The sequence below is a fragment of the Musa acuminata genome, chromosome BXJ2-6, assembly GCF_036884655.1.
Source record: "Musa acuminata AAA Group cultivar baxijiao chromosome BXJ2-6, Cavendish_Baxijiao_AAA, whole genome shotgun sequence".
Lineage (NCBI taxonomy): Eukaryota > Viridiplantae > Streptophyta > Magnoliopsida > Zingiberales > Musaceae > Musa > Musa acuminata.
Genome location: NC_088343.1, coordinates 44,130,716 through 44,143,969, shown reverse-complemented (window position 1 = coordinate 44,143,969; position 13,254 = coordinate 44,130,716). Strand labels below are relative to the sequence as shown.

The 13,254-nt window shown below is 44.6% G+C and overlaps 2 protein-coding genes across 2 annotated transcripts; one reads left to right on the top strand and one right to left on the bottom strand.

Moving 5' to 3' along the window:
* Nucleotides 1–226: 226 nt before the first annotated feature.
* LOC103990105 (subtilisin-like protease SBT1.7) lies at nt 227–3,608 on the bottom strand. The gene is made up of 2 exons (XM_009409141.3): nt 879–3,608; nt 227–489 (listed from the first exon to the last, which is right to left on the bottom strand). The coding sequence occupies exon 1, from the start codon at nt 3,276–3,278 to the stop codon at nt 969–971; it is 2,310 nt and encodes a 769-aa protein (XP_009407416.1). The 5' UTR covers nt 3,279–3,608; the 3' UTR covers nt 227–489; nt 879–968.
* Nucleotides 3,609–8,268: 4,660 nt separating this feature from the next.
* Nucleotides 8,269–12,986, top strand: LOC103990106 (uncharacterized). The gene is made up of 5 exons (XM_009409142.3): nt 8,269–8,480; nt 10,112–10,273; nt 10,358–10,530; nt 10,617–12,336; nt 12,423–12,986. The coding sequence occupies exons 1-5, from the start codon at nt 8,358–8,360 to the stop codon at nt 12,474–12,476; spliced, it is 2,232 nt and encodes a 743-aa protein (XP_009407417.2). The 5' UTR covers nt 8,269–8,357; the 3' UTR covers nt 12,477–12,986.
* The last annotated feature ends 268 nt before the right edge of the window (nt 12,987–13,254 follow it).

The following is a 13,254-nucleotide window of genomic DNA, read 5'->3' as shown; positions in this document are numbered from 1 at the left end:
CCACCACCTACCACATTAACACCATAATGATCACATTTTATGCTGTGTAAGCTCCTTTTGTGAGAATGTGAAGCATTTGGTTCAGATAAAGTCAGCTTTAGAAAAGTTTTGAATTTTAAATTCAATTTAAGAATTGAAAGGTGGTGATATAAGTAAGCCTCATGAAAAATTCCATGAAAAGGAACTTCAATTCTCCTTTTTAGCTACCTTCAGTCAGTTCAACAGAGAAAGGCCAAATCTTAAATCTTATATTATAAATTTGGAACACATGTAATCATCATCACCATACACTCACAGACTTGGACCAGCTAATATATAATTACATGGATGTGCTGTTGGCCAACATTAGGATACTTTGAACACACAACAGGAATATATGCATACTCTGCTTGAAAAGTTCCTCAGCCCAGCAATAGTCATTATGAAGTCTGAAGGGGCACAATAAAGTTCATGCTACTGACTAAAGTCTGTACTGTCTCCATCATTATCCTGGAGAAGAACCCAGCTTTACTTGAGCAAGCATTTTCTTCTTTTATGAATCTTTCATAGTATATACATATTTAGCTGAAGTTATATATACCCAAAAATTTATGCTACATTTTCCAACCATGTGAGCACATTAAATTACAAGTCTCTGTGACAAATCAAGCTTTATCCAATACATGTTTTAAATCATTTTTTGTCATAATATAATTTATACATTTCTTACCAACCATTACCTTTTTTTTGGCTCTTCCCAATTTCTGGTTGTTCCACCCAACTTAAATTAGCAGCAATGACAATAATAATAGGAATAATCGAAGCATCAGAAGCAGCAACAAACAACAACAATTAGAAAGCAACAAGTAACAAGAATAAAAAGCAGAAACACATTCTACCTTGGCTTGTTTTAAGAAACAACTCGCTCCGCCAGCCAGCGTCCATCAGAGCCGTCCATCTTCGGAGGCAGCCGTTCTTATCGCGAACTTTTAAGTCCACGTGAACGACAGCGGGCTCGCGACCACGTGCTTGCCGTCGGACCACTCGAGGCGGCCGAAGGCGGCCGTGCCGGACGGCTGCGACGCCGCGGAGAAGGCCACCGTGTAGCTCTTCTTCTCCCCCGCTGCCGCGAAGCTTAGCTCCGATGGATCCACTGTCACCTTTGCCTCCTGCGGCGCCGAGACCGTCGCCTTGTATGTGCCCGGTGCCCCGACGTTGGTCAGCGTCCGGGTGTGCTTCACCGTCGTCGCGGCGGAACCTCCGCCGCCCGCGCCGCTCGCCGTCGCGAACGCCACCGCGAAGGAGGGGTAGTTGAGGTCCGACACCGCGTAGGCCTTCTTGTTGTCGCAGTTGAAGTTGGATCGCCTGGAGACGCTCGCGATCTGGAGGGTCGTGTAGTTCAGGGCGCAGAGGAAGTCGAGGTAGTCGTCAACGGTGAGGTCGTAGACGAGGCCGGGGTCCAGAGCCTTGGGTGGATCCACGTGGCCGGCGCCGAAGTCGAAGGGCGTGGCCGGCCGGCCGGTGGCCACGTCGAGGATGCCGCCGCCGCCAGGGTAATCAGCGTAGGCGGTGGTCATGAGGGCAGACTTGATGGCGCCGGGGCTCCAGTCCGGGTGCGCCCCCCTGAGGAACGCCGCCAGGCCGCTTACATGGGGGCACGACATGGAGGTGCCGGAGATGATGTTGAACTCCGTCCGCCGCGGGTCCGCCGCCTGCCCTGTGGGCCCAACTGACCCCGACCAGGCGGCGAGGATGTTCACCCCTGGGGCGACGAGATCCGGCTTCAGGATGTCCGGCGTGACGGCGTTCGGACCGCGGGAGGAGAACGCCGCCACCACTGGTGACGGCATGACCCCGACCTTCGTTCCACCGAAGGCGACTGTCGCCTTGGGGTTCGGATCGGAGAAAAGGTAGGACTTGATGGCGTCCCCTGCCTTTTCCCCGACAGCGGTGGCCGGGAGGAGGTGGGCGTCTGCGACGAGCTCCTCCCCGTTAGCAGCGGTGTTGGCTAGGATCATGCCTGCCCCCCCAGCGTCGCGCACGACGAAGCCTTTCTGAACGCGGGCGTTGATGCCGCGATCGCAAAGGACGATCTTTCCAGATACCTTGTCCGGCAAGAGGGTCCCCACCATGCAGAGGTTTCCGTTGGTGGCGTTGGTGGCGTTACCAGCGTAGATCAAGGGGAGCGAGGAGGAAGGGAGGGGCTTTCCGCTGTAGAGCGAGACGCCGGTGTAGTTTTTGCCGTCGCCGAGCACGACGTAGGCCGGGAAGTCGCGGTCGATCGTGCCGGCCCCGACGGTGGTGATCCACGGGGCGACGTTGGAGAGGGTGGACGTCCCTGGCCCGGCATTGCCCGCGGAGCAGGACACCACAACCCCCTTCGCCATGGCGTTGAAGGCCCCGATCGCGACGCTATCGCGGTAGTAGTCTGACATTCCACCGCCCAGGGACAGGGACAGGACGCCGCAGCCGTCCTCGATGGCCTTGTCCATGGCGGCGAGGATGTCGGAGCTGAAGCAACCGCCAAGCCAGCAGACCTTGTACACGGCGACGCGCGCGCGGGTGGACATGCCGCGGGCGGTGCCCGCAGCGTAGCCGAGAAGGTTGGCGTCTGGCACAACAGAGCCGGCGGCGGTGGAGGAGGTGTGAGTGCCGTGGCCATCGTTATCTCGGGGAGACCTCGACTCCTTGGTCTCATCGATAGGGCCCATGCTCGCCTCGTACCCCTTGGAGAAGAACCGCGCGCCGACCAGCTTCCGGTTGCAGGCGTCCGCAGCCTTGAAGTCCTTCCCCTCCTCGCACACGCCCTTCCAGCTCGCGGGGACGGGCCCGAGCCCAGCGTCGTCGTAGCTCTTGCGCTCGGGCCACACGCCTGTGTCGAGCACCCCGACGACGACGTCGCTCTCAGTGTTCGACTGGGGGATGAGCCCCTCGCTGCGGTCGAGGCCGAGGAACTCCGGTGTGCGGGTCGTATGGAGCTCGTAGCGCTCCTCGAGGACCACGCCCAGCACGCCAGGACGGTGCTCCAGGGCGCGGGCCTCCGCCGGGGAGAGCCGCGCGGAGAAGCCGTGGGCAGCGGTGTCATAGGCGTAGATGATCTCGGCCGCGTCGGAGACGGATCGCAGGGAGGCGTCGTACCAGTGACGGTGCTCCGCGAACGCGGGCGGCATCTGCGACTTGGCCATATGAACTATGTAAGTCCGCTTCTTGGCCACCGCCGCCACCACCGCAGTGCTGCTGCAGCAGAGCATCAGCAGCAGTAGCAGCAGCAACCTCAACGGCTCCATGGCTCCTCTCATCACCTCCACAACCTATTCCCCTGAGCTTAACCTTCTTTTAAGCAGGCACACACTCTTCCGAGAGTGCGATGCTTTCTGTGGTGGGCAAGAAAGGAGAACCAATGATTGCTGCTACGTTTTGGTTAAAGCACTGGTTGCTTACACAGAACAACAAAAGAATACACAGCAGACAAGAAAGGGAGAAAGAAAGAGAGCAGAGACGCTAAGCGGTGGTGGTGGTGAAGTAGCAACCACAAGGAAGAGGAGAAAGCAAACAAGAGGAAAGCTTATAGATTACACGATGTAGAGGAGGACACAGGAAGACAGAGGCAGGCGGTCACATGTGTTTCGTCGTCTGTTGTGCTGCTTGCTTTATTTATCTGACGAATTCCCATAAATATCTCTAAATTTCATTTTTTTTTTCGGATAACGTCTCAAAATTCGAAAAATTCTCAAAAATCTCTCATAATTTTATCTTTATTATTAAAAAATCTATCTCAACCCTAACCATGCTTCTATGCACCTTCCGCGTAGTCACCCGTCCTCGACCTTCCTCAACCCTCTTGGCTCTCACCATCGTCAATCGTTGATGGTCGTAAAGGCGAGTCGCACCCCCTCCTTTGTTTATAATTGACGATAAAAAGAGAGCATAAAGAGATCACAATAACCAAAAAAAAAAAAAAAGAGTGAGAAGGTTATGTGTCTCTCATCGTTATCATTAATCACGGAGGTATCGCGTAACATCACCTATACTTTTGCTCGTGCAAGCACGACAAGAATCATTATTAACTGTTAAGATATCGTATAGTACTAATACCTATATCCTTGTAATAAGATTGAATAAGAGTGATGTGACCAAGGCCTATGCAAAGAGCGATCGTCGGTAAAAAGTAGGATGATTATTTAAAAAAAATTTATAAATTAAAAAAATTTAAAACTATTATTTTAAAATTCTAGAATTTAAAATCTTTTCTTTTTCTGAATTCGCCCTTATTTATTTCTACATGCCATACTTGTTTTACCGTGCTAGATTCTCCTGCAACGGGCTTCTCTCTTTTTACCTCCACCATCTTGTGTCCTCCTCCCCAGGCAAGAAAGAGAAACACCGGCAGGCACATCAAGATCCACGTTCGTGAGCTTCTTTAAAAGCATATATAATTCCCATCGACATATACGTTCACAACCTTATCTTTATACATAAAAAAATATTTTTTTATACCTTACTTGGGAGGATGTGTAAAAATAAAATAAAGGTGGCAGTGGGAAGTGAGATAGGGACAGCTAAGATCAAATGTGGTGATAAACTCCGAGATATGGTCCTCGGCGGCACTTTTCTTCTCCACGAACTTGGAAGAAGAAGAACGCAATGTGATCTCATTCGCGTAAACGGAGAAACTCGAACCTACTACTTGCAGACGGTGCCGCCGATGGAGTTTCTCGGTGGTAAATGAGTAAAGCTCAGTTGCCCCTCGCTTGGTTGACTGCGGCCTGTAACGAGCACATGTGCCCTCACGAGAGTTCCAGAGGTGATAAGATCTGATGTCAGCTCCGTGCTGTCTGCTTCCCACCTTAATTTGTTGGTGAGAGAGCACATCACAGAGAATAATTGTGAGGATGATTCGGTCAACTCAAATGGCATTTTCTTTACGCACGAGAAAGAGGGGGTGAAGTAAAGGAGGGATGCAGCTGCCGCTGCTACTGTGTTTTATCTTCTTGTTCGTCACTCTCGTTTGGACCATCAAAGGTTGATCCAAAGAGGATTCCACCAGTTCATCATAATTAGTCTTTCTTAGGGAAGAAGAAAACGGTACATGCTTACAAAGGTTGCCATTACCCAGCTTTCTTTTGTCTACTGCAACAGTCTGGTACAGCTTGTTTGCATCCCACTTGGTTCATTTCTTGTTGCTGTTGTGTTCACAACACTGTACTGTACTTTGAGAGAACAGATAAATGTATGTAATCCAATAGAACCATACATTGACTACTACGTGGAACTATGTATGAGTACAGTTGTTTTATACTTCCCCATCGTGATCCGTATGGAAGAGGGTTGGAAATGTATTCTCTAACCTAATCATAGTTCATGGTTTGGTGACCGGTCGCAGTCTTAGGGTTGGGGGTTTCTTCTGCTGGGGGAAGAAGACATTGCCCTCCCTGCCACAAGTATGATAAATCAGTATTAATAACTCACATTAAACCATGAAAATGATTGCTTGTTTTAGCTGCCAATTCTCTCTGTGACACCATTTACTGCACTCAAATACCGGTTGTCTCGCAAGTATTTGACCTTTATGGCATAAATGCGTAGGAAATGTTCTGTTGGGCTGTTGTTTGAGTATTATGTACGATAGGTATCTTATTGCCAATCGAAATTGAATGCCTTAATAGGCGTGAAAGGTGATATACCACCTAATCGCTGTTCCATCGTTGTATATCCGAATCACAAGGCAAGCGAGGAGTTGCATGTTACATCCTCCTATCCGGTGACCTTATTTTCCTTATCGAATCTGTTCAATGGCCTCGATCAAGGATGTTCTAGTGATCCTTCTTTTCCGACGTTTAGAGAGAGAATATTTTTATGTGCGGAATACTTCTGTAAGATATAGGAGCTTGATCTTACCAAGAGTGTCTGAACCAAAATGATCTGATCGATGAAGACAATGAGTCGAGACGATGATGGGCGTCTTATGAGCCTGTGGGGTAAGAGTGCGATGGGATCGTCGCGGCAATGTGTCGACATCCGACTGCTGTACACCATCTTTCGTGATGTGTAGGCTTACGTGAAGAACTCAGTTTAGAATTGAGAGTAGTATGTTGTGATTCCATGACGTATGTCCTTCTACCGGCAGCTGCTGCATGTCAGGGAGCGCTAACACTAGTACTGATATGAGTTCGAGCTTCACATGTAATTATTGCTCGGGTTTGATCGATCACAAACCTGAGCTGGATTCGAATGATTTGGTGCTACTGTCCAAGGAGATGGACCCTCACAAGTGGCATGAAAGGTGAGTGTCGATATAAATCAGCAGTAGACAGAGGTGAATGATGAGGTCGGGAGCAGTGCAAGAAGAGGACATGGTTGCCACAGAAGAAGTCTGCCTTCGTCGTGGAAAAGAAGACTTGCACGCCAGCAATTATTGGAGAGAGCATCGATCATCAAGTCTTCTTCTTCTTCTTCTTCTTCTTCTTCTTCTTCTTCTTCTTGATATTGTGGTGGTGGGTGCCGGCAATGCTGCAGTGTGAGCCGAATGAGGCAGAAGAAGCACATCGGCAGGCTGATTGCTGTCGTGCTTGTTTGGTAGACTAGCATTTGCCGTGAATCATGGAGGGGCCAATGACTGTTGCTTTGCACCGTGATCGAGTACTGTTCATGGACCAACAACACACTTGCACCAGTCACTCCTGCATCTTTGGTGTATCGGGTCCCACTTTCTACGTTTGATCATACTGATTGAATGATACATCAAATCAGATTGTGTCTGATAGATTGTTATTGGGAGATGTCCATGATAACTGGACTAGTCTAACTTGATCAGAATTTGTATGTACAAAAATACAAATACATCAAGACAGATTAATTTTTTGATACTCAAAATAATAATAGAGTAAAAGTCGAGGGTAAACAGTGAATAATATTCATTATTATATTATAGTAAACCTTTTATGATGATTATTATTATTATTATAATATATATATATATATATGGTTTGATTGTTGATTTATTTTTTATTGGGATGAATATTTTTCTTATGATCGATAAAAACTATTATACTTAAAAAAATTAATTTGATTATCATGTAGTAAATTCGCCGTTCACATGTCGAAGTTATATCTAATAAATTAAAAATATTAGCTAATTTAAGTGATAAAAATTTTATGCAATTTAATTTATATGTTTATCGATAATGATATATTTCAAATTATGATATTATCATTTTAAAGTTATATAATCTTAAAAATAATCTCTCTTTTTACGGTCGATAGAAATGGAAAATATAAAACTAGAGAAGGTCCAAAAAGTTTTTTATGATTTGAGAGAAAGATTGTGACTTGCAGATGACAGAGAATCATCTTATAGAAATTAAATTGATATGAATGATTTGTCTTATTACTTTCTTAATTACAATAAAAATATAAAAAAAATAATATATAGTTGTTATTCTAATGAACAAGTTGAATCGGATTGACCAGTGTCAATGAATTATCAACTACATGTCATGTCGACCACCATTTACTAGCTGGTTCAACACATGATTTGAATATGCCATGAAAGGCGTGTTTGACCTAATTAGTGATTAATATGTTTCTAATAGCATGAAATTACGAGTCACCAATAGTTGCATCCATGCACTAATTTCTACGTGTATATATTCAATTAGAACAGTGTCCTGCAATCATGGCTACATGACTGGCTAATGTCACGAGAACATGACAGTCATCATCATCATAGCATTTGGACCATCTGAGCACACCGACATGCAGTGTCACTTAGCTGGATGGCCCTTCCACTTGCACTGATGACTGAGGAGACCAGCGATCCTTTGATGTCTACAGGTGTGAGATCATCATACAATATATATATATATATATATATATATATATATATATATATATATATATATATATATATATATATATATATATATAATCTATTTAGGGATTTTTATTATTTTAATCTAATGTTTCAAATTGCAATTATCTCATTAATGCTCATATGAATGTCAATAACTTTTGTGTTCCATATATGGTCAGTTTGTTTGAGATTGAGATCGGGAGGCGGAATTAGATTCGTGCAAGCTTGATTCGATCCCAATGTATCCACTCGATCTCGATTTGCGGTGGAATGAATGGAGTATATCTTTATGCGGGACCAATGCTGCAGCCAATGGACATGCGGGTAGATTGTGGGGGATCGGTGAACGAGCTGGAAGAGCGTTTTTTGCGATGTATGTGGAAAGATCCAAAACCGTAACGGCTAGTTTCGATTTCAAAAACTTTGACGGCCCTCCCGTTCCTTGCGCTCATCTCCATTTCTAGGGTTTCTGAGGAAAACGGTACCAATTTCTGGCTCCCATTCGACTTTTGAACTCCCCTCGGCCATGGAATCCGGCGGTGAACGATCGCTCGATGAGGCCGTGGCGAAACCCTCTGCCGATTTCGAGAAGAAGGGTTCGGATCTTGAAGCGTCGGCGTTCACCAGGACCGGCATCGGCGCCAGAAAGGTTCTTTTGGCAATCCAAACCACCCCAATTGCAGTTTTCTATCATCTTTTCCGCTCAAGAATTGCACTTTGAATACCTTATTTGATATGATTTCTTGGTTTAATCGTCTGCCGTAATGATGAATGGTGTTTCAGGCAGTTAATTCCCGTGATCAGGTATGTTGTTCCAGGGGATACTTGGTTTAGAGCGTAACGTCGTTCTTTGTTGTCGTGTTCATCTTAAAAAAAGAAAGCTCAAATTCTTGTGGAGTATTTGGGTTCTCGATTTGATATGGGCATTTAGGGAGGAATTCTATGACACAACCTTTCCTGACCTTAGGTAAATCATAGATGATTGTGGCCATGAATTCTAGTTAATACTTGAGACATAGGTACCATGAATTCTATCTTCCTGTCCTACCGTTTTAACTTTGATTATGAATTTCAAATATATCACATATGTTTTTCTGTTTTACCGTCAAAAAGGCATCGGTAAAGCCTTTGTATTAAGTAGGCCATTATATATGATGCAGAAACGAAAATGAAATGTTTAGGTAATAAATCGTGGTGGTATCAGAGCTGCAAACTGATCCAAGGCAAAAGGAATACTAAGTTGCGAACAAAACATGTTCGCATGAATTAGGGTTTCTTTTGTGCTCTTCTGGGGACGACGAAGGCAATAATACCCTGTTAGAATGCTATCTACTTTAGTTTATTTGTAAATAATTGTGAAATATGATTAAATTGATTTCCAAATAGACAGTAGGTTGTATTCCTCTTTAAGCTGAGAAGAAATGGTTGGAGCTAAATGCGAATAACGATTGGCAAGAAAAATAGGTTCACATGCATTAAGTATGCTATTTTAGGTGATGAAGAGCATGCCTTTGCGGTACTGCCTATCTATCATACTTGATTCTCGCATTATCTTGTCAGTGTTGTTTTTTTGGTTGAAAAATAAAGTTGCATAGGTTTTCACATTTGCTTTTGATCAGTGATTACTAGCTATGTTTGCATATTCTCTATATGTTCATTACCATGTACCTCTGTTGGTCATTACATGATCTTGTGCAGGAGCTTCCAAGGATGATTTGCTTTTGAACAATTGTGGTTATAGGCCTTATCCCTGGGTAACCTAGAAGGCAGGAGTATATCGAGGGAACCATGAATTATATTATGTTTTGGTAATGTAATATATGCATGTTTTATCCTGATTCGTAAGAGAATTTGTTTATGGTCAATCGTGTGAATGATTTTTCCTTCTTGTTGAACTAGATAGACCTCATTAATGACCTGCTGAATTTTCTGGTCATGCCTCCCAGAGATCACCATCGCGATTGATTTCCTTCTTTCTGTGATGTTCGACACCATGTTAAGAATTTTGTTAGTAGGTTTGCTCTTAATCATTGCTACCAGGACAATTATTTTTGTTCGAGCTCTTTGCTGAATTTCATGTTATAAATAAAGTGAAAGAGAATAATTAGCTGAAGCATTGTTTTTTTTCTTTCATCCTTGGATGCCAATCTATGAAGGATTGCAGCATTGAGCCATAAAACTAACTGTCAATAGACTGAACATTGAAGAAGTAAAGCTTCTCCACTGTTAATGTTGCATGTACAACTGCAAGCTGGTGCTGACCTCTTATTGCTCATGTAGAATGGTGGATCCAAGGACACTGGACATTCAATTCTGTATTCTGTTAACAAGTCCACATCACAGATTAAGAAGAACCTTCATCGGAAAAGTGCTTCTCCACTTAATTGGTTTCCTCGAAAAAAGATTGATTCATTCTTGAAGAGAAAAATAAAGCATCTTCAGGTGTTGTCATCACCATCTAGTCTCTCTGTTTTGACATTGAACACACTTTGATGGCTAAAATTCAATTGTTGTGTTTTCTTGTAGGAGATTGAAGGAATGAACCTTTCTCTCGATGAAACACTTGGAAATGCCAATCCTCACTATACTAGGATTGCAAGGGAGAAGATTGCAGCTCAAGAGGCAGCCCGGAAGGCCATGGAAGCCAGGAGAGCTGCTATGATTGAAGCCTCCTGGTGTCGGATACTTGGGGCAGCCAGGTTATTATACTCGTTGAGATCTTATATCAATATGCAGGACCATACTAGTCAAAGTGATGCAAAAAAGTTCTTATTTTTAATCGCAGGATTAGAAGTAAAGAAGCAGAAGCACGGCTGGAGAAAGCTGAGAATTGTGCGGCAGAAGCCTTCGAAGCAGCAAGAGCTATGGGAGTAATGATGTACGACAGGCCCGATCGTCAAAGGAGGCAATGGGAAGTAGAAACATCTTTAGCCATGGGAGGACGATCCACTCACAAAGTCACTACCTCTTTCGAGACTGCATTCGAAGTGGATAAGGAGGTGGCAGCAGCAGTTAAAAGAGCATTCATGCGGCTTGCAAATTGCCCCTCTTCTTCAAACAAAGAAGAATTCAAAGATTTACTATGCAAAATCAGTCAAAATCCTGATACCAATGGTTCCATGGAGAATCTACCAGAGAAGTTTTCAGAATGTGAAACTGATCGCGGAGCAGAACCTGAGCAAGATTCACATATTAGTCGTGACACAGTCAAGAAGCATGCCACCAGAATAAAACAAAGAAAACAGAAGAACAGCTTGCTTCCAACTGTTGGTGGCAGCAGTAGCTCTACGTCACCAACGGTGCTCATCGATTCAATGCTCGACAGGCTTACAGGTTTGCATGAAGATGAGCTTGCTTCTCTAGCTGTTATTGTTGCAACTCGTGGCCTGAATGCTGTCCTTCGGGAAACGGAGAGTAGCAAAGAGAATGATGTTGAGCCCATTAGCAGTTGCATCTGTACGCTAAAGAAAGAAGCTCTTGCCGAAGTACCAAGTCTCGACAAGTTTTTGGTGAAACATGTATCGAGACTCGAAAGAGAAGTTCAAGAAGCAAAGAGAAGTAATGCAGAGATAGACAAGCAGAGAACAACCGATACCCGAGTTGTTGAAAGCAAGATATCGAATAAATATGAAACACAGGCAGATTCCAGTTTGGATTTGGGAAGTGATCTCGTAAAACATGTCTCTGAACTTGGAAATGGTATCCTAGAATCCAGGAGGGACAACTCACAAGTGAAAGATGCAAGTATGACGGCCAAATCCAATGCTATTGCACCTTCATCTGACAACATCCCTTCCTTGGAAGAGTTATTATGCAAACAGTCGAGCAGTTCTAACAGGCTGACTGAAGATGTAGCACATCTTGACTTAATGGTAGTTCAAAGACGGCCTTCTGATGGTAGAGGAGGAGGAGGCAAGGAGAACATAGACCTCGTTCCCGTCGATGAGATGCACAAGGCTGGTAAACGCATGTCTCGAGTCGAAAGGGCTAAAGTCGAGGTTCTGAAAGCATTTTCTGGCCAAGAAACAAATAGAGGTGGTGACACAGTCGAAGCAATGGGCCTTGATAAGATCTTAGTCAAACCAATTCACAGGTTGGAGAAGGAGAAAATGCGAGCTGTGGAGCAAAGGAGGGACGAGATCGTGCCAAGAGACCACAAGAGGCAAGGAACCGATGTCAATGCTCCGGAGAGTCTAGACATGGTCTTGGTAAAGCATGTCTCCAGACTCGAGAAGGAGAAATTGACTGTCGCAGGCACAAGGTCAGTGAAAAGAAACAATCAGCAGCAGCCCAGAGAATGTGCGGAAAGTTTAGACGAAATCCTGGTGAAGCATCAATCCAAACTGGAGAAGGCCAAGCTGGCCGTAACTCGACAACCGGCAGATTACATCAAGCATGGGGAAGCTCGTAGGGAAGCCAGGGAGAGAGAGTTGCAAGAAGCGTGGGGAGGCTTGAGCTTGGGGAATTCATTAAGGCCCCATATATCAAGGATTGAACGAGACAAGGTCAGCATCGCTTCACGCTCTAATGCTTTCTTTATTTGCGAGCCGTAGGAAATCAAGACTATCCCCCTCTCTGATGCTTCTTTCAGGCTGCTTGGAGGAAGGCCGAGGAAGAAGAGCACACGCGGGAAACGGAATCATGAAGCGAACACAACACTGCTGCAGTAAGATTCATAAAGTGAAATGGTTCTGCTGTACTTGGTAGTGGTTCCATTGTCAATAGTAGATGGAATAAGGACATGATCACAGACTGTCCGTCCTCTAGAACACATCACATGAAGTACATTGCATATATAAAATGACACATTTCTTTAGTCAAACTCTGTGGTCTCGAACCAGACAGCTGAAAGAAGTGGCATTGTTTCGGAAGGATCGCACAGTGGCACAGATACAAGGTGGTGGTGGGTTCTGATGACACCTGCATTGTCTTCATCCACACAGAGTTATTGCCCTCTGCCAACCACCTCTTTGGTAGTAGATGCCACTTTATTCCCATCAGATATCCCCAGCCATAGAAAGATCACTCACGGAATCTCACTTTGTTGACTACGGACCTCTCTCCTCTTTCATTTCAAATTAGCAAGAGATTCTTATCTATCCTTACAGAGTTTGATTGAAGACACATACACACACTCTCTCTCTCTCTTCTCTCACACACACACACACACATATATATATATATAATATCATCATCAATACATTATTATCATAATTGTCTTCCAGAAGGTACTGACATCAATTAGAGTTTCAATGACCAGCTTGAGGAAGCGTGAATGTCTGTAATTTTGTCTGGAATGAACAAAAGATACATTGATGATCTGAGATTTACTAATCACGAGAGATGCAGACGGTTGGTGGCCAAATCTGAGTCGATCTAATCTGCGTCAGAAATTTTACGCCCAAAAAAAAAGACAAAATCGG